Raw genomic sequence first — 21,517 nt, 5'->3', positions numbered from 1 at the left:
CTTCAAAGATGGCTTCCTCAAAGTGCAAGAACCTCCCAACATGCAGAAAGTCAAACAAGCAATGTGGATGAAGAAGGAACACCTGGCTGAGCTCAAATGGGAAAAGGAAGGACAAAGAAGGTGGAAGCGGGAACAGGCAACGCAGGAGGAATATAGAGACATTGTCTGAGCATACAGAAAAGTGCTGAAACAGTTGGAGTTGAAACTTGCTAGGGATATAAGAAAAAGGGCTTCTATGACTACGTTGGCAGCAAAAGTGGCTATTGAAAATATAGACCCATGGCTCAGTGGGGCAGAGAAACTAGTGAGAAAGGACATGAAAAAGACAAAGGTATTCAATGACCTTTTTGCCTCAGTTTTTAGTGGTAAGGTTTGCCTTCACACCTCACAGCCTGCAGCAGAGTCTACGGGACTGATGCATTACCTGCTGTATAAGAAACTAAACTTAAACCAGTGGATATGCACAAGTCCATGGTTCCACAAGTTGAACATGAGCCAGTGTGCTACAGTCCTTCCAAAAATGGACTGCCTGAGATAAGAAGCAAATCAACCTTTATGTGTGCTGAGATTTCAGTGGATGAACATTACATTTCACAGTGAACCTGTCCTCTTTTTAGCTCTCCATAGTAGTCTTCCAATAGGAAACTATAATTTAAAAATTATCTTTACAATTGGCACCTTTAAGTTAACTCTTTCTCTCTAAACTGTTCTTCAGTTTATTAAAATATGAAAAAACAAACCCCAAAACCTCAGGGCAGCAGTTCAAGCTGAAAATTAAGATGGAAGTACATTTACTTCCACAGAAGTAAACTTGTAAATATGTCCTTCATGATCCTGACATTTAACAATGTGGATTGATTTAAACTGTATAAATATGAAATTCCGATAAACTGGTATTACCTAAGAATTCATCTTAGTTCTGAACCCATTGGCTCAAACAGTGTAAAACAGAGCAGATCAACTGCGCTTTGATAACTCATAGAAGCAAACTGTTCTGTCTTTCAGGGCTTTAATTTCTCCAGGACTGCTGGCATTTCTGTCTTCTCAGAAAGAAAAATGTATATGACCATTTCAGCTCTCTCAAGTGAAATTGGTCTGTAAATGTTGGTTCCAGCATGATGATTACAGTGTGTTGAGCTGGACATTACATCTCAGGGTGCGCTGAATTCATTGGTGCTTAAAAGGGAGAAGAGATTTTCCTGTGTTGATACAATGCCTGGAGACAGTGACATATGAGCAGAAATATCACAACTCTCTTGGGATAGCAAAAGTCCAGTTCCACTCCAGTCAATGTATATTTATCATAATTAGTATTGTATTTTGATTAGGCATTAAAACAGGCTCTGAAACAAGGCGTTATAAAAACAGAAAATAGACTTTGCCTTCTGGATAGAAAGGTGTACTCCACTAAGCAGAAATTATTTTTAAAGCTATTTTTTGGCTAAGAGTAATAGCTGTAACATACTAGATACATAGATTACATGGACTGTTATTTCTGTCACTGTGAGCCATGTAGATAGAATACCAGCAATACCAAATAAGCAATAGTAAAACCAGAGTCTGACCTCAGAAAAAAAAAGATAGGACAGGATCAATAGCAACCAGCAAATAAACCATTTTCATAGGAAGGCTCTTCTAAGCAGTAGAAGAACAGATTTCAAAATACATTGAGGCCTGGCAGTTATAAAGTGACACTTAGCCCACCACCGTGGCCTTAGTGGCCTTAGCCCACAGTATTTCACAGGCAGCCGTGTATCAGAACAGAAGCTAGCAAGGCAGATCTTCCTGGCTGGAATAGATTAGAGAAGGATAACCAGTTGTGATCCCACTAATCCTGTTCCAGTCTGTCTGGGGATTTTAGGCAAGCAAGCTGTGACAGAACATTTATCTGTGCACTGGCAATGTGGTTGATTTCTCAGTTTCAGAGTTGGTTTTGCTTGGGTTTTTTTATTTACATATATAGGTGCATTTGCTTTCAATGTTTGTTTTTATTTTTGGCTGTACTTTTCCTATGCTTGCATAATTGCCAGTGTTGCTAAAGCATTGTCTCTTTGCTTGGAATTCCCACTATGATTACTGTAATTAATTACAATTTTAAAATTGTGCTCCTTTTCTGACTTTATATTTTCTAAGACGAGAATCGCTCCGCTTATTTACAAGACTCCTCTTGCCTGATAGTTTCTGTAAGAGCAGGCTTCTACATCTGCCAAGCTAAGGGAGGAAAGGATTATTGTTCTGTGAAATTCATAAAGTAGAGTTGATAAGGTGAACACAGAAAGTAAGCAAGACTACTGCCTCTTGGTTTGTAAAAATTACGTGCCAAGGGAGATGAAGCAAATATTGTTTGTAGTAAGAGCACAGTATTATGAGAATTGCTTGACCTTCCAACACAAACTTTAACTTATTTTGGCCTTTAACTTATTCTTTGGCCTGTTAAATAATATTCGAAATATCTTCCCTGTGAAAACTTTCGTCATTCACCTGGTAGCCAGTTCTAAAAACCAAAATGTAATTTTTTTTCTATCCAGATTCCTTCCTTCTTGATTTATCATCTGTTATCAATATGGCAAATATGATGCAGCTGCTGCAAAACATTGTTGTTCTATCTGACCTGCAAACCAACGAAAACTTGGAGGGAAGTTATTCCAGTTAAGAGAGGACATTGATGCGGGGGCTGGATACCACTGAAAATGTGGTTATGTATAAAAAGATGGAAAGGCCTGAGCACAGAAAGAATCAAAGATTGTCCGGTCATATTGCCAACAATTTTTCAAATGAGATCTTACTTCACTGTTAAGGTTTTCTGAGGCCATACTGTGTTTCCCTGTATTTTTCACAGAAAGCTCTACTTTTTTTCAGTAGAGGTGCTTCCCATCTATCCAGAGTCATCCTTTTTTCCAGGACTTCACTTAGCAAAACATTCCTGAAGAAACACTGGAGAGGTGATTTGGTTTGATTTACCTCAAGAGGTATCTGGTTGAAGTATATTTCTCTCAGTAATGTTATGTATAAAATACCCACTTGCAAACATGTTGCATCAGAGAGTTAGTTTGCCTTAATCATCATATCTTCATATTTTTTTGCGTAGTTCAGATAGTATATACCAATAATAAAGTAGCGAACTCTCACGAGGATTGCTGCAGCTGAACATCTGGCTCGCTTAGAATATATTAGTAAATTAAAACTCAGATATGAGAATTTTGCTTCTGTACGTGCTCAGCCATTAGAGTATTTTTCAAATGCCTTATCTGATACAGAAGGAATATGAAGTAAGCACCAGTGTATATTTGCAAAGGAAACTTAAAATAACTAAGTGAATGCCAAAAGCTGATATTAAGATTACTTTTTATTCAGATAGCACTTTTCACTCAATGATCTAAAACCATTTACAAATATTAATGAATTCCTAAAAAGCCTTGCGAATGATGTAAACATTGCTATTCCCAATCCTAAAATGAGACAGCTTTGTACTCTCTGTAAGGAATCGAGCTAAGTCAATGGGATTCTACAGATGTAGGTAAATTGCAGCAGTTAGCTAAAAACAAGTATCCTTTGTTTTGTAGAAAAAAAAAGCTACCTCTTTTTTTGTAGCACTTCTTCATAGTGAACGAATGATGACATTAAATTAGAAAGAAAGAAAGAAAAATGGTCACTTTTGGCAAATGTGTTGTGAAATAGCAAACAACCATGTTGTGAGACACGTCACATTTTTAAATTACATACAGTGAGATTTTTCTCTGTATTTAAAAAGAATAAAGAAAAGTGTTCTCTTTGAGCCCAGACCCTTAGCACAGATCACCTGATGAAAAATACTTGCCTGTTTCAGTCTGTATTACTCAGTCACAACAAGTCTGCAACATCAGCTTTCTACTCACCAGCACTGCACAAGTATTTCTTCCAAGATCTACCAGCGGATAAGCTTATACTGCTTCAACATGGCCAATTTAAATACTTGATTCTTTAGTAGCTTCATGAATGTTATCAGTGGCAATAAGTCCACTTATGAGCCTGTTTTATCTCCTTTCCCAAAAACGTAAGATTAACCCAGTATGTGGAAAAGATATCGACTGATGCAAACCTGCATTAATTTCTTTAGAACCGCACAGGACAAATACATACTAAGAATGCTAAACTATTAGCTAATTTCTATAGAGGTGTGGGTTTTTTTCTACTAAAATAATTCACTGGTATGAAACCCAGAATGTGGAAGCAGCTAAAGCGATAAAATACATAATTTATCCCTCATCCATTACAGCAATAAGCTCTTGAAGTATAGGCATTTTTTACTATGCCAAAATTAAGGAAACATACCCCTTTAACTATCAGTAAAGAGAAAGCATGGTATGTGTCTAGATTAATTTCAGTCCAAAACCTACTCAGTAAGTGAAGCTTGAATCAGTGACTTGACTGGGAGCGTGCCCCTTCAGAAATTTAAGCATATGCTCAAAAGTTTGTAGGGCTGGGACGTTTGGTCTTACTTTTCAGACACGGTCTTTTTTGAAGCCCTTATGTTATTAACATTCAAATTGCAGAAACTTATAACCTACGAAAAAAGTAAATCTTGGAACAAGCCTGTGATTTTTAGTTCAGCAGAAACAAACAAATAAAACCAAACAAACACAAACCAAAACAAACACAAAACCCCCAACATTTCCCCAACAAGGGCAAGTCTTTGTGATGTCTGAAGCAGGATTACTAGTGTCTAAATTCTCATTCCTGAGGACAGTGTTTTCCGAGTAAAGCTTTTCCTGACACAGATGTCTTTTCTTACATAAAAGAGCTCTGACAATGCCTTCAGCTCTTCTCTAAAAAAACCCATGCTCTCTGATGACCTTACAGTTCTTTCTAAAACAGTTTCACACACAGAAACATGACTGATCAACCACTAGACAATTTAATTATTTTTACAGTGTGTCCATTTTGTAGAAATTTCTTCCTGAACAAAGTCCGATCTTTGGTTATCTAATGACCATGTAAGTTAGATTTTTGTTTTTTCCCCTTGAATTATACTTTTCCATATAAACAAGCACATAAAAAAAAAGCCACCAGAAACCAAAACACCACACTTAAAAGCTCTGTCAAATTCTTTACTGGGGAGTCAAAGCCAGGGAAACTGTACTACTTTTTTCCCACTAATATATTGCCTAGCAATTTGTAGTGTATATGTGATAGTCAGCATATTCTTCGTAATATTTTTCACAGAATTTTCAATACACTCTAAAATACTTCATATTAAAAGAGAGCACGCAGAAGACTGGGAAATAAAGAATTCAAGTTGTTTATGAAATCTAAATTCTTCCCCCTTGCTCCTAAAAAATATACCTTTTATTCATATGATCATGTATTTTTTTTTTATGTAACTGATGTGATGAGTATGCAAATGGATAGGACACAGAGGACAAATAACTCAGAAATTTCCATCATTTCACCTCCTGTTATTACGTTTATTTTATTAAATTAAATTATTTATAATAAATTAAAATATGTTTATTGTCAACATCTGATACTAAATCTAAAATTATTTGTTTCTAATTAAGCTCTGGCATAGTGCAAATGGCTACAGCATGTGATTGTTTCACAAACAAGCATCAGCTTATCTTGTGAGATAGGGCAGAATTATAACCCTGTTTTGCAAAAGGGAAAATGCAGCTTTGGGAAATTAACACTTCGGCATTTCAAGTATTGCATACAGCAACTGCTCTAGCAGTAAGACTGAGAAACTCCTTATTGTCTGGTGAGAAATATGGGTTCAAGTAAATTCAAATAGAAAAGGGAGTTGCACCTGGTCTCCCAAATCTGAGGTGAATGGTCTAATCACTGAGATTCTCAGTATAAAATGACCTCCTTTCACTGTTTTGTGCTTATTTTCCATTAATTTTATTATAAGTGCCTGCAAATTACCTATTTGACAAGGGTAGCAAAGAACTCTGGTTTTCATAATAAGTAAATCTTTGTTTTTCATTGTGATAGATACTGAATGTGGTTATTGTCAAATTATTTTTGGTTTGCTTTTGATACTTCCATATTGGAGATGGATGATCAGTCTCACAACATTAAAGTCACTGTTGTTTCTAAACTGTGAATATGATATCCAAATCAAGTCTCCATTTTTATTTTTCTCCTTTGTAAAAGTTACAAGCCTTAGCTATGTGACTCCAGCATTTTAAAGAGTTGCATCAGTTATGTAATGAAATTGCTACACCTAAGTCCTTTATACATTATTTTGTCATTCAAAATACAGTAGTAAATAATTCTCAACACATACAGGTTAACATCCAAGTTTTATCTTTACTTGAAATTGAGTTTCATGGTTCATTAACTTGAGGAGTATCAGCTGGTTTTTGTCAACTTTTCATCTCACAGAGACTCCACTGATAATCATCTCAGAAACAGAGTTTTGACTTAAATAATCCTGACTATGTTTGCAAATTATCAGGTAAAATTACAAAAAGAAAGAGACAATGAGGGAAACACAAAGGAGAGGAGATAATGAAGCAGTTGAGAGGACAGGGTAAAACCAGCGACAGAGACTGAAAAAAAAATATCTGGTAAGCAAAGAAAAAGCATTAATTAAAAAAAGAACTAGAAGGAAACTGCTTTTCATGCAAAGTGAAAGAAAAAATTAAAACCTGTAAAGTATGGTGAAATTAGTTTACAGAGAGGATACAACTGATTGTTTGCCAAGCAAAAATTATATTAAAACGTTGCAGATCAAAGCAACAGTGCCTCCTTAGGAACACACATACTATTATGAGCTACAGCCATGAAATTACTGAAAGTATGGATATCTTAAGTATTTATTGCTACTTTATTTACCTTTGAGAAATACCTGACTTGGAATGGATTCTGTGCAGATTAGCCCAAAATGTTTTTTAAAAAATATGTTTTGTGAGATTGGGACAAAAAATGAGAAGGTTGTCCTTTTTTTAATGAGAAGCAGAATCAGTTTTTTTTCTGATGATGATGAGAGTTTATTTGGTATTCTCCAGTATAATACATGTATTGTGCCCCTGGGCTTGGACAGGAATGCTTCCATGAGCATTAGCTATAAGTACTAAGACAATTTCTACTGTTTTACTGGCTTAATTGAGCAATGTACATAAAAACATGCAAACAGCAGAAATGATGGAAAGTTAATTCCGCTGCATTTTATTCAGTTTGATAGGTTTTTAAAGTGCTTTTAATTTTAGGCAATTGGACCCTTGCTTTTACAAAGATCTTTCAGTCTTTCTGCAGGATCAATACAAGTTCAAGGCCTAAGTCTTGAAATCCTTATTCATTGTTTTGTTTTCTTCTTCTGTCTTTGCACCATAGTAAAGTGCCACCTTTATTCTACATCACATTTAAAAGTAAGAAAGAGGAAAGATTGTTAAACTTCCAAAACGTAGTGAAGGTTGTGATGCCATTCTTTTAACATCATTTTTTCCACCTTAAATTATCAAGACAAAATATGATTTTTAGGATTCAGAGTATGCTGCAAACCACAGGGACAAATATGAACACCGACTAAGTTTTACAACAAAACTTTAGAAACTGACAGAGCCTGAGCCTTGGAGGCGGTTTGTGCATCTACAGCTGGAGCAAGCGCAGTCCAGCGATGCAACCGTAACATTAAAAATGAGACAGGGCGGCTTTAAGAGAGAAACAGGAAGCTGTAACTAGAACCCAGCTGAATTCTGAGCTGGGGCACTTTACCCTGAGGCTGCAAATGAAACAGATGTGCTTGCTGTGAATTTCTGTACTATCTGGACTTTTTTGTACCAAAGGTGGTAACACTTTCCTTCCTGTGATTATTTTTTTTTTATATAGTTTTGTTTTGCACATATTTTCCATAAAGGGAATGAAATGGAGAAGTTGAAGAAATACGTATCAGTGAAAGATGAAGATCAGTTTTATCATCAGGGAGCTGTGGAGTTGCTGGTCTTTAACTTTCTGCTTATTCTTACAATATTAACAATTTGGTTGTTTAAAAACCATCGATTCCGTTTTCTGCATGAAACCGGAGGAGCTATGCTTTATGGTGAGTATAAATTCAAGTGCCAGCTTAACATGGTCTAGTTGCATATTTATGATCTGGCACTTGAGATCAAGTGCTGACACAGCTCAGAAAATGCACTGAATGAACGTCATCAGATCTGTAGCTGTACAGTAAAATAATAACGTAATAGCATCTCATGAAGTAGCTCGAGGCTGACTTGTTAAGGGAGCAACTATCATGAGCTGATTATCCTCACGATGCGCACGTTATGTTCCTCTATGGGCAGACAGATGCTGCATGACACTTTGGGAGTTAGGGAGTTTGTTGTTTTCAAAAGAAGCAAATGCCCACAGTGAAAGAGATTATTTAATTTGGTTTATTTTAGATGCTTGTTTTGTGTAACATTCAAAGGTGTTAGACTAAGGAGCCTTGTGAATACAGCCGTGTTGTCTAATCGTAGTTTAAATGATCTTGAGATTTTTATTTTGGTTTTTCTTTGTGCCTTTGACAAACAGACTGTGAAGAAAGCCTCTCAAGCCTTCTCTGAATGCTGTCATTGTACTGCAATTTCAGTTTGCCTGTCTATTTCTAATCTGCTTTTATGAAGTTTTGCAATCACTTTGTGTATCACTTTCATGTAGAACTTTCTTCGTTGTCCAGTGATAAGTAGTACACACTGGTTTGATGGTATACACTTATGTGTATAATGATTTCTCTTGTCATTCTCTCTTACTGTTGTTTCACTTTGAGAAAAGCAGGTGACTGGTAACAGAAATGTTACCATAAAACACATAGGAGGGTAATGGAAGATATAAATCTGTCAAAGTGGAAGACATAAATCAACAGCTCAGTCATTACATATCTAAATGCTAAACTGTTTTGACGCAGACTTATTCTATGCACATCACATACTCTAGCAGTGTAATACTCAAAACTGTTTTTGTTATGATTGCATATTCTGAAGAATATTTGTTTATCATGGCACCCTGCATGCAAAAAAACTCTATGGAGGTTCAGTTGCAAGCCTGCAACAGAAAAGGCAACTGACAGTTGATAGTTCGAGATAGACGCTTCATTTGCTCTTTCTATATCAAGCATTTTTAGATTATTTCAGGTCCACAGGAGGACTGCAGTTGAAGATTACAGACTTCCTTGTATCCCTTTCAAACTATTTAATTAGATAAATTAACTGTATGAAATTTCAAGAACACAGGCTATTTCATCTTCTTGGCTCAGTGACTCTTCACAAGTGACTTGATACTTTGAAGGAAAGCAATTAAAGAAGAAACTCTTGGATTAATCTAGTCACTGAGCCCTTAACACCTGGACGAGGAAGTCTATGGGATATCTTAATTCTCATCTGCCTTGCATTTATTTAAAGTTGTGAAAAAGTATTTATTTGATAATACGCCCTTTTTCTAATCTTGAAGTCTGTTGCACGTAGAAAACACACTTCAACTGAGTCAGTTGAGACAGAAAGACACATCACACGATACTTGGTTTAAATGCAATGGTTTTCATTGTCAGACATCACCTAGATTGTTGTTTAACAGTTTTACAGGGTACAGGCTTCATAGCATCACTGAATACATTTGCTTGTTGCATTTCTATTAACATCTCTCAAAGGGAAAGCCACGAAACACCATGCAATATATACATTTTGATCAACTTGTAAATGACGACAATTTTTTCTGATTAGATGGGTGACTCTTCTATAGTAGCTTCCTTTACACTATTGTGCCGTTTCCCATGTGCAGCTGACAACATTTGTTGAGAATTTAGACAAAGGCCTATCAAAATAGAAATTAAACATGGGGGAATACAACATTACACAATAAAATCAGTATTTAATTAGTTTTATCTTTTGGTTCTGTTTTTCTGCCTGCCCAGAACATAATCTACACATCATGACGATAACCAGCTCATTATATTCTTTTGATCAGTTAAGAGATTAGTGCTCCAGCAGGACAGAGCTTTTGAATTATTAAAACATTCATGAACAAAGGAAACATTTCTTGTGATTGCAAATAAACTATTTAGCCTTGCATTATTTATGGAAACCTTCAAAAGGGGAGAAAAATCTTATTCATAGGATACAGAAAGCTGATGATGTCCTTTTTATCATTAGAAATTTTGGATATGGTTTAGGTATCTTTAGCATTGTGGAACAGCAATTATGAAAAGAATTTCAGAAGTCATGATAGTGGTGTCAGATCAACAGGCAGCAACTTCATAAGAAAATCTTCATAGCACCAAGAACTGACAGTGATCTGAATCCTGTCCTCAATTATTTCCTGCCTTCTTTGTCAGAACAGTTCTGGTTTATACCTGTTTTGTACAAACCCAAAGTCTCTGCCCTAGAGTTTGCTTTACTCCAGCCCATCCAGCTATTTGCTATATACATGAATAGCAGCACAAGAAACTGATAATTTTGCTTCAGGTGATAGAAGAATATGGCCACTTGTTTGCAGGCTGTGTCCCACAGTATGACAAATGAGTCTGTATTCCCTATCAAGGCAATGTGCCATTAGGGGTATAGCAGCGGAAAGGATGGAGAAAGTGAAATATGAGGAAGGCCAGGGGGAAAAAAAACAACAAAGAAATACAAAAACAGGAAGAAGTTTCACAGTTACTGCAAAGTGCTGAACAGCCACAAATTGAACACGAGGAACAGCCTGATAGAGAGTTCTCTTTAAAGTATAGAACAAGTGAAAGGGTTGTTTGGGGGTTTTTTGCATAAGCTTTGTAGGAAAATGCAGTTTTAGGCTTAATAGTTCCAGCTAAAGAAAAGCCTGTACTGGAAAACTGTCCATTTAGAAACTTTAAAAAATAAGATATATTAATATTTTTTTAGCAAAGCAATAGTTCAACACTAAATATAGTTATACTTAAATTAAAAATCTTTCTGCAGTTGCAAAGAAAAAAAACCCAAACCATTTAGCATAACCCATAATCAATTCAACAGGAATTCAACATTACTTCACAAAAAAAAATATGTGTAGATATATATATACACACATTTCAAGGCATTTAGCTTGAAAGTATTTGAACACTCAAATTTTTTTGTTTGTTTTGACACCAATCTGAAAAATCACTCACAAATGATGAAGAAGAATACAGACTTACCTGTTTCTTCATTTATTCCATTGTTTTCCAGTATCTCAGAGAACAAATTTCTCTGCACACCGTAGCTAGGTTTGACAAACAGATCCCAAATAGTAAAGTCAACGTACTTACTGATTTCTGTATATCAAGGAGTCAGGTAAGCATGAAAGGGTAACTTTGTGCCACCCAGAAAGGGAAGCGCATCCTTTATATACATTATCAGCACGGTTTTCTATACAACAGCATAGTCAGAATTACTGTGGTAGATTATCTACACAAGCAGTAATGAAAACTGAATGCCACTTCTCTCAGATAAGAATAGGTGGCCTTTCTCTTGGGACCAGACCCCAGAAGATGGTCTCTTAGTACCAGACTAAAAAAAAAGACTTAAGTGCCTATTAGCCAGCTCCTGCAGAGCCTGATCTCTTTAGATACCTCAGTCATAAAATGTTAGGTGCTAAATTCCCCATATAATACATAAATCATAGCCCTCCACATTAGTGGGGGAATAGCCCAGAGCTACCATAATTAAAAAACGTAAGTATTCAATATTTTTCATCCTCCCCAGAACATAAGTATTCGGGCTACATGTAGGTGCCACCAGTTACCTGTGACTAAGAGGCTAAAGCACTCCTGCAGGTAGGCAGCCAGAATGTAATTAAAGAAAACCCACCGTAACAGACAAACAAAACTCCCACCAATACTATCTGTGCCTTTTATTGGCTAGGTTAATTAGCAACTGTGGTTGAAATTGTTCTCAGCTTGAATAGTTGTCATCCCTAGGGAATGTGTGATGCCCGTTAGGGTGGAGGTGAGCCTGATGGAGGATCTATCTGCCCTCAAAGTTGTGCTCTGTGAGACTAGTCGATCAGACCAGAAGGAAAACATAAAAAGGATGAATGACAGAATACAGTCATTGCAGCACTCACAAGAAATGGCTTTGTGTTGCTGTGGTTAGAGATGCTTCCTGAAGTTTTGAGGGGATTGGAGGGCTGGGATTGGAGGTCTACCACTCTTTTTTTCTTCTCTCCAGTTTGGCTGTTGCCAGGTGTGCACGGGGAAGCTGCCTCACAGTAGCCCTTCCTTAGCTTCTTGTGAGGATCCCATACGGCTTGTTTGGAAGTGAGGCACGTAGCAGAGTTCTCTATTCCGCTTTGGTAGAGATGTCTAATGATTAGGCAATATGATTTGTACACCTCCTACATCCATTCTGCTTCTTGTGTGGAATAATTGTACTTTTCTTCCGATTGTGAGTGTGTTCCTAATTCTCAAAGGCAGCAATGGATGTAACAAGTCCCAGAAAGAAGAATCTCCAGCCCTCAATGAAATAACAAAGAGTACTTCTTTGTCTTCCTGACTACAACATTCATAATGAAGAGACATTGTCAGGATTCAGAGGAATACATGAGGAAAATCATGATTGAGGCAGAAACTGACATTGTAGGAGGTAGATGGAAGACAGGAATAGCATTCTTGAGGCAAACAAAGAAATGTGGAAGAAATTCTAAAATAGTTGGAAAAATCAAGTAATGGCTAAAACTGCCTCCCTGAATGTCATTATTGAGGAACGCATTTAACAGCTGACTAGATAAAATCCTGGGGAAAGAACAGTCCTGTTTAGCTCAGGAGTTTGGCATGAATGGCTTATGAAATCCCTTCCAATGCTCTCATCTATGATTAAGGATTTTATCCTACTTCCACTGAAGAAGTTGGAAAACCTTCATTGCTTTCAATTGAAACATGACTGAGTTCTAGTTAGAGTGAAATTTTGCTTCAAGATCTTACTTCAAAGATCAATTGAGACTTTTTCAAAGAAATCTGTAACATTAGTTATACCCTTTTCTGTTTCAATCCTGCATTTAAATGTGCTTTAAAACATGAATTAAAAGAAGCCCTGGTACTAGTTTTGAAAGAAAATATCTTCAACACGGGGAAGCTGAGATGAAAATTTTTATAATTGGATTTGGACTCCTAGAATACAAGACAGGTACTCTACGTTGTGCCACTACGCTCAAGTTTAGCCTTGCATAAGAGTTTGCATTTACAATTACCTACATCCTTAACTGATGTAGTACTATTTGAAACTTTTTATTCATGCTAACCAATACCTTAGTATAATAGGTATTGGTTAACGGATATAGGTAATGGATGCAGCATCATTCCTGACTCATCTTCAGGGAGTTTTAACTGCCAAATTCCTGAACTTAAGTGGTAAAGCCAGGCTTTCTGTGCATGCCACTATGAAGTCAGAACTATTTGTAGAGAAGGTATGATTTTACATAACAAAGTCCATAGAACTTTGTGAGAAAAATTTCATGTTAAATTATTCTGCCATGAAATACTGATTGCAAGGAAATCAGAAATTATTATTCTTTTTTCATAGTAGATATATCCAAATGGTATTTCCCCAATCTTTTTTTTTCTTTAAATGAACTATAAAGAATGTTTCAGAAGATACATGACAAAAGCATTATTTCAGTTTGGAGGGGAGAATAGTAGAAGGGAGAATACATTATACGCCTACTTAAAAATTAATTATTTCTATATAATCTGCCTCCTGAATTCTACCAGGGAAGAAATGTTATATAATGATTTAAAGCAGAAAGTGAATTCCATAAATTATACACCTACTAAAATATTAAATACACTCTTCCCAGATTTTTAATTCCCTGGGGATTTTATATAGGGTCTTTGGCACATTTATTATTACTGAAGGAAGAATACAATCCCATCGCTTATATTGACTCTTACAATATAGTGTAGTGATAGCAATTGTCTTCGTCTGAACCTTCCATATTGCATTGGAGAATATTCTGAAGTCATCATTATGGATCCTGTCCATATTTTGTTCAAATGTAATACATTATAGAATTTCCTTGAGAATTAAAAAGACCTTAAAACCCCATTGATGCCCTGAGAATATTGACTGTTATAATCTTCTCTAATATAATTTCTCCAATACGTGTATACTGTTGGATACTCTCACATTTCCTTGTTCTTTCATTATCATTTCATTATTTGTTTTTGTTATGTTACCTGGATCTGGACTCCATCAGAGGATAAGATCTAAAGCTGGTAGAAGAAAACCCAAAATGCAAACTTCAATTCCAGTTGTAAATCTCAGTCAGTGTTGATCTTTATTTCTCTACAGCTACTGTGATCATATTTTAAAAATATTTCTGCAAATTAATTTATTTATACTCAAGAGCTGTCTTGCAGGACTAGGATCTACAATATTTGCATTGTTTTCCATTTTAGAAAATTCTTACAGAGACAGTTTGAGACTACAGATGAAGATAACATCATTTCTCAGAATACAGAGTAAGAACAGTCCCCTACTCCTAGTCTAAACTTCACACTACGTGTTGAAATAATTTACCCTTGAACATTTCAGTGCAATTGCATTACTATAATTGAGAACATTTGTTTTTATTTTTAAAAACTATCAAACAGGATGTGTTTCGAAGTATATGCTATATTAGCCAATACAACACACATACTGGGAATCTCAAAATGTTGTAGGACATAGTAGTCCACCTGGCTGTACAATAGAGATGGTAAAGGCAATGTCAGCCAGTCTCCACTGATCTCCCTTCAGCACTTCGATGTTGCCATTCTGAAAGTTATGATGTGTACAAGCCATGTAAACAGTTAAACTTTAAAGGCTAAAAAATAAATCAGAACAACTCTGAATACTAGGATATAAACACTTATTTTAAAAATCACTTTCATGTTTTTAGCTCTTCATTCTCCACTTTTGAGCTCTCCATTAAAAACAGCACTATTTCCTCAAAGTCTTGTCTTCTGTATGCACCAAGACGACTTGTACTAATAAGTACAATGCTCATTGTTGCTGGTATAAGAGAAACCAGGCTAGTAGAAAAAAATTACTGTCCAGAAAAAGGCAGGTTAATATGACAGATGCTGTAAACGAACAGGTAAAGGTTAGAGACCAGGAAATGCAGCAAGACAAGAAGTTGGGCAAGCACAGAAGAATCATGTGTGGGAAATGTAATGAGGGACATACAGGGAAATTTGGCAAGCAGACAGAAAGAATGCAGAAGGAAAGAAAAGGGAAAGGAAAGAGGAGAGAATGGGGATGCGTGAACAGGTTGTAACAGCACATTTGTCTAACAAAACACTTCTTTCTCCTGACTATTCGAAACCTATTCCATCTTGTGACCTGTTACTGATGCTGGCAAAGTGTGTTGCCAAATGTTGCTGTTCTTGAGCAGTCCTTTTCTGCCAGTGTCCTTGCACAGGCATTGGTGGTCTGCAAAATGTTTTTGTTACCTGAGCTGATTAAGTCTATGTAATACCTGGTAACAGAAGTGCAACAGAGGCTATAGCTTAAAACATTGAGTGATAGGAACAAAAATGGTAAAGGAAAAACTAAAACTTTTCTATTTTACAGAGTAAGAAGAAAACATAAATTCTTGTCCAACCACCAAATGAAGTTGAATTTTTAATGTATTTGAAATCTAATTTGGAAATGAAATATGTGGTTTTTCTAGAGGAAATCTAATAAAAATAAGATGAAAACCCTGGCTGTTTTAACTAATTAATGGTTTCCTGGGTTCTGACTCATGATTTTGAACATCTGGGGCTGACCACTGGAGAAGTCATATTTCATAGTAGCAGGGGCAGTGCTTGCTTCCCTTTTCCCATTTGTGCTTTCCCCTAAAATTTTGAGGAATTCCATCTTTTACTACAGCTAGATTTATTATCTGATTTATTGCACAAATGCTCTACAACTTGTGAAAGTGGCCTTGGGATTTTCTACTGCTTATCTATATCCTCTACCCTTTAAAGAAACCAACCATACTAAACAATAGATACAAAACAAGCATAAATACATACGCATACTAAACAAGCAGCACAGCTGTTACTCTCTAGTAGCTGCAGTCCGGGAAGCTACAGACTTGCCTTGTGTGTATGCTAGAAATTAGCAGTTCAGAGAGCCGCTGTTATGGGAAAATGTGTCAATAACAAAGACATTCTATTTATCTCTCTAGGCATTTATGATCACTTTTGTCACCATGGCATCAGATTACTGGATAAAACTTAAATATCATTATTTTTTAGATGTTTATCAGCTATTTCCTGTAATTTAATTTCTCTCTTATCTTTCATTAGTAAGTATATCCATCTAGATGTTTAGATGTCTTCCACCAATATTTAATCTGAGTATTCTTAGCATTTTATGAATGTGTTCATAATTAGTTACTGTAAAGCTGTTTATCATGTACATGGGACTTAAAGCATGGACATAAAAAAAGCATGGAAATTAAATTTGAAACCAAATCCAACTCTCTGAGGGTGGAAATAATCTCAGTAATGTTATCTAGCTAAATATTAGTCAACTCTCCTGAAATAATCATGCAAGCTCCCACTAGAGCCAAAAGAAAGAAGCGTACCTTCCAGAGGACAGTTGCAGAAGTACATTTTCCTCTCTGTTAAAAGTAAAGGGAGCCAAAATGTCTGTCTTAGTAAGAGTCCTAAATTGTAGATAATCAAATCAATTAATCCCAGTCTTGATATTCCTTTCCTTCTTCCTGCTTTTATTTTCCCATCTTTATAGAGTCTCAAAAATAGAGTCTTCTACAGAAAGTAGAATGTGCCTAAGGATACTGTGTTAAGAGTTTTGCCCTCATGAATGAAGTGTATGAAATCACCAAAAGCACAGCTGATTTTTGTATGCTCAGTACAGCACATCGGTTATGCAGGCATCCCTCTTCTCTATGTATCTGTTGAAAATGGGGTGGTTGAGCAACTCAGTTAATAACTATATCAGAATGATTCCAGCAACTGGATAACAAAAAACAGGAGTACAGCTGAACGTATGTCAGACCAACATCTGTATTCTTATTCTAATGAAATAGACTTTAGCAAGGCTTTTGACACTGTCTCCCATAACATCCTCATTAGGAAGCTGAGGAAGTATGGGCTAGATGAGGTGACGGTGAGGTGGATCGAGAGCTGGCTGTGTGACAGAACTCAGAGGGTTGTGATCAGCGGCACAGAGTCCAGTTGGAGGCCTGTAACCAGTGGTGTCCCCCAGGGGTCAATACTCAGTCCAATTTTGTTCAGTACATTCATTAATGACTTGGATGATGGGACAGAGTGTATCCTCAGCAAGTTTGCTGATGATACCAAACTGGGAGGGGTGGCTGACACTCCGGAGGGCTGTGCTGCCATCCAGCGTGACCTGGACAGGCTGGAGAGCTGGGCAGAGAAGAACCTAATGAGGTTCAACAAAAGCAAGTGCAAGGTCCTGCACCTGGGGAGGAAGAATGCTAAGCACCAGCATCGGTTAGGGGTGGACCTGCTGGGAAGTAGTTCTGAGGAGAAGGACCTGGGGGTCCTGGTAGACAGTAAATTATCCATGAGCCAACAATGTGCCCTTGTTGCCAAGAAGGCCAATGGAATCCTGGGCTGCATAGGGAAGAGTGTGGCCAGTAGGTTGAAGGAGGTCATTCTCCCCTTCTACTCTGCACTGGTGAGGCCACAACTGGAGTACTGTGTCCAGTTTTGGGCTCCCCAGTTCAAGAGAGACAGGGAACTACTGGAGAGAGTCCAGCATAGGGCAACAAAGATGATTGAGTGATTGGAGCATCTTCCTTATGAGGAAAGGCTGAGAGAGCTGTGACTCTTTAGCCTGGAGAAGAGAAGGCTGAGGGGAGACCTTGTTATGGCATACAAGTATCTAAAGGGTGGGTTTAAGGAGGACGGAGCCGGGCTCTTTTCAATGGTTCCCAGTGACAGGACAAGGGGCAATGGGCACAAGCTAGAACATAGGAAGTTCCGTTCAAATACACGGAAAAACTTCTTTGCGGTGAGGGTGACAGAGCACTGGAACAGGCTGCCCAGGGAGGTTGTGGAGTCCCCTTCTCTGGAGATTTTCAAGATTTGCCTGGATGCAGTCCTGAGTAATGTGCTCTAGGCAATCCTGCTCTAGCAGGGGAGTTGGACTAGATGATCTCTAGAGGTCCCTTCCAACTCTGAAGTTGCTGTGATTCTGTGATTCTGTGAAATTACCATCTTGGAAGAATATTTTATGGTCATCCATGAAGTGTTGAGTGAGGTGTGCCTCTGTGAAGGTGGAAACCCTGAGAAAGTGGTGTCGTAGCTTTAATAGAGTTCATTTTTTTTTCCAAATCAGTAATTGTATAGCATCAGATACTTAAAGGTACCTGATCTCCTTGGTTTTGTTTTTGTTTTGTTTTTACTCTCCAGGCCTTGTAATGGGATTAATTATACGATACGCAACAAAAGCATCAGATGTCGACAGTGGAACTGTTTATGAATGTGAAAAGCTGAAATCTGGGCCATCCACTCTACTTATTAATATAACTAATCAGGTGTATGAATATCAATACAAAAGAGAGATCAGCCACCACAACGTCAACGGTCACCAGGGCAATGCAATGCTTCAAAAGGTAAAACCTGTCTTATTTTTGTTCTAAACTGTAAGATATTTCTTTTATTTACACCCTAGAGAGAGGAAAACAAGTTTCAAGCTAAATTGTGACACAGAGAGAGAGAGGCTATTCTGAATTTAGGGTGAGAAGGGTAACTAAGGAAGAAGAACAGGAACAGAAATAAGGTGCAGTAGAAATCTGACCATCATTTAGCATACTGCATAGCTTTATGCTTGCAGAATGGTTGCCTGAACTCTTTTACGTGGCAGTCTTGCCTCCTGCAGACACTGCGTTCACTTGCAGGCGAAGCTGTTACCTTGAGTTCATTGACACCAAAACTTTATAAACCCCACTGTTTAATCTGTTTATCCTCTTTTTTAAAAGTGGCTAGCTCTGGCAGCATAACACAAGCGAGCTTTACCTTCTGTCTACAAACTCTAAACATTTTACAAAATATAAACTTCTAAGTATGTAAACTTCTTCCGTAGGTAAGTGGGGTTTTTTATAACGCTATAATGCAGTACAGCGTTCTCAGATTCATTCAGTACTGCCCTGGTCCTCAGGAGGGATTTCACTGGCTATCCCCAGGCTTGGGGAGGCAGCATTGTGGCAATTCGGGCTGGATGCAAAAAGTGAAGCACTGGAGGAAGTTTACAGTCCTTTACAATATCATAGCCTTTTCTCTTTTCCAGTATATAACAACTAAAATACTTTACTTTGTTACTATACTTTTCCCCCCACTCCCTTGCAATATTTACTTTTTGTAATGTTCTCTTTCTTAAAAAAATTACATGAATTTAAAGAATTTAGGAGTGCGGAGGGACGTTTTAAAACCTCAAATTTATGCTCAAAGACATCACATATTCACATGAAGCTTCTAAGCCTTTACAAGCGTTTTTTTACAGTATTACAATATATTATTTTGGGTTTTTTCCAAGTATTATTGTTTATCTAGCACAGTAATACATATTCCTGTGTATTGTAGTGGTTATCATTATAAAAACTTTTAAGTTATGCTTAGAATGTACACTGGGGAACTCAGCAGAACTAGGATTTCACCATCTGCTCAAATTCCTTGCTGACGCAGCACCATTGTGTGCCTGTCTGTCGTTACTGCCGGACTCTGCCATTCTCAGAAAGAACTAGACTGTCGGGGACTACCAGAGCTGTGGTGGGTGGAGACAGGAAAATACTGTGGCAGTCAGACTAGTCAGATTTTGCTGAATCTTCATCCTTTTTCCGGCTAGTTGGTTGCAAGAGGTTTGTCTTAGTCAAAGTGTGTGTTTAGTTTCCAAGGCAAATCCATTGCATTTGAACATCTTCATCAAACCTGGTATACTGAAGCTGACCTGTGTTATGAGAAAGGAGGAGCACTAACTCACACAGAAATTTCTGTTGCCCTTACAGGGGGTTGCCCAATCTTTGTTCCATAATCTCGCTTTTTTGGAAGATTCTTAAAAGTCTCAACTGTGAATTGTGGGTTTCTCTGTATTACTGGAGATGTCTCGGCCTGCTTGGGTTTTCATCACTCCTTTTTACTTTAAATGTATCTGGCAGATGCCCTCTTAAAAAGAAAATAAATAAAAAAGGAAAGAGGGAGGAACTCAATAGTATTTAGGAGACCATAACAATGCCTGGCAGCCTTCCTGACTGGCAAAAGTACTAACATAAAAAACACAAAATATGATCACACTGTGCTGTGTTTTTTGTAGAACTGTAATTCGCTTTTGACCTCAGTGTAAGGTCAAAGTGCATTTATCATACAAACACGTATCCTTTAGAACACGGTTTTGAATAATGAAACATGCAGTCAGGATTTCTGACCCCTATGAGAAAACTTTTAATGTTATTTGCTGAATTAATTCCAAAATTAACATTTCAGACTGTTAGTTCATAAGTGAAAAAAGTCCTTTTTCTATCATGCTTTCAAGAAAGTTATTGGCATAACTAAAGTTGCCGGCACGTTGTTTGCCAGCAAGTTTTTTTCAACTTCGTAACTCAAAGTAAGCAGAATGGAAAAAAAGGCTGAGCTCTCACTTCCTGTTTATCAAATCAAGCTGTCTGTTAGTAAGAAGACAGAAGTAATTCTGTAGGCAGGTCTTACTCTTTTGAAGCTAAAGAATTCATCTAGAATACTGTAGCCTTAAAATATCAATTTATCTGAACAAAGGAGCTGCAAGCCATTGCATTAATTACATCCTGTTCTTTTAAAAGTATGGCTATAATATCACCTGCTGACGGAACAGTAAACAGTACACAGGTTTATTAAAATATTTTTTCTCAAGCAATGCTGTGGTTTTAAACAGGATCATGTTTTATTGAAAGCTACTTGTCATGAAGTGCGGTCACTGAACATTGTTGCTGGTCTCTGCAAATACGAACAGAGTACTGACAACAGCTGGAATAAGAACTTTTTGCCTTGCCTAACATCATCCTCATTCTAGCATTACTTTAAAAATTGTAATGGGCATTTTATAAACTGTTTATGGCTGTTGTAGAAACAAAAATGAACGTTTCACATGAACACGGCTGACATTACGCAGGCATTTGAGTGTAACAAACTGCACAACAGAGGATGAAGTGGTGTCTGCTGCTGTGCCAGCCAGTGGCTTGGAACAGGACGCGTGAAGAGAGTAGCCAGTAGCATACCTTCAGGTCTGAAAGCAAATAGCACCATAGTTGGGTGTTTGCAGAAAATCCAGTTAGTCTTGGAGAATGGCTGTATCTAGCCCTTAGCTTATTGAGGATATAAGGCAACCCCTTTGCCTATAAAACAGATGCAAGATATGTAGGCGATAGACAGTGCTAGTGCCTCTCTGATTTCATAACACAGTGATATGTTGCATCTTCAGTGACACAGAGATAGGTAACTCTCACCAGAAGCAAATTACAGTTTCATTGCCGTGACAATATGACTTACAATGTCAGCACATACAGAAATAGAAAAAACAGCAAGCAACTGAGGAAGTTACTGGTAAAGTACTTGAGCTGCTAATAATTAAGGCCATCACAA

At 37.2% G+C, this 21,517-nt stretch overlaps 1 protein-coding gene across 3 annotated transcripts in view; it reads left to right on the top strand.

The window, feature by feature from the left end:
- Positions 1–7,661: 7,661 nt before the first annotated feature.
- Positions 7,662–21,517, top strand: part of SLC9A9 (solute carrier family 9 member A9) — a 213,083-nt gene continuing 199,227 nt past the window's right edge. For 2 of the 3 annotated variants that reach the window (XM_074590233.1, XM_074590234.1), the window contains exons 1-2: positions 7,662–8,020; positions 18,320–18,522. In XM_074590233.1, coding sequence (XP_074446334.1) covers positions 7,846–8,020; positions 18,320–18,522 — 378 coding nt within the window. In that variant the 5' untranslated portion in view covers positions 7,662–7,845. The remainder of the gene's footprint in view (positions 8,021–18,319; positions 18,523–21,517) is intronic. The other variant, XM_074590232.1, reaches the window with a different exon arrangement.

Source organism: Larus michahellis, chromosome 6, assembly GCF_964199755.1.
Source record: "Larus michahellis chromosome 6, bLarMic1.1, whole genome shotgun sequence".
Lineage (NCBI taxonomy): Eukaryota > Metazoa > Chordata > Aves > Charadriiformes > Laridae > Larus > Larus michahellis.
Note: the sequence above shows the minus strand (reverse complement) of the source record. Positions and strands in the feature narration are given on the sequence as shown.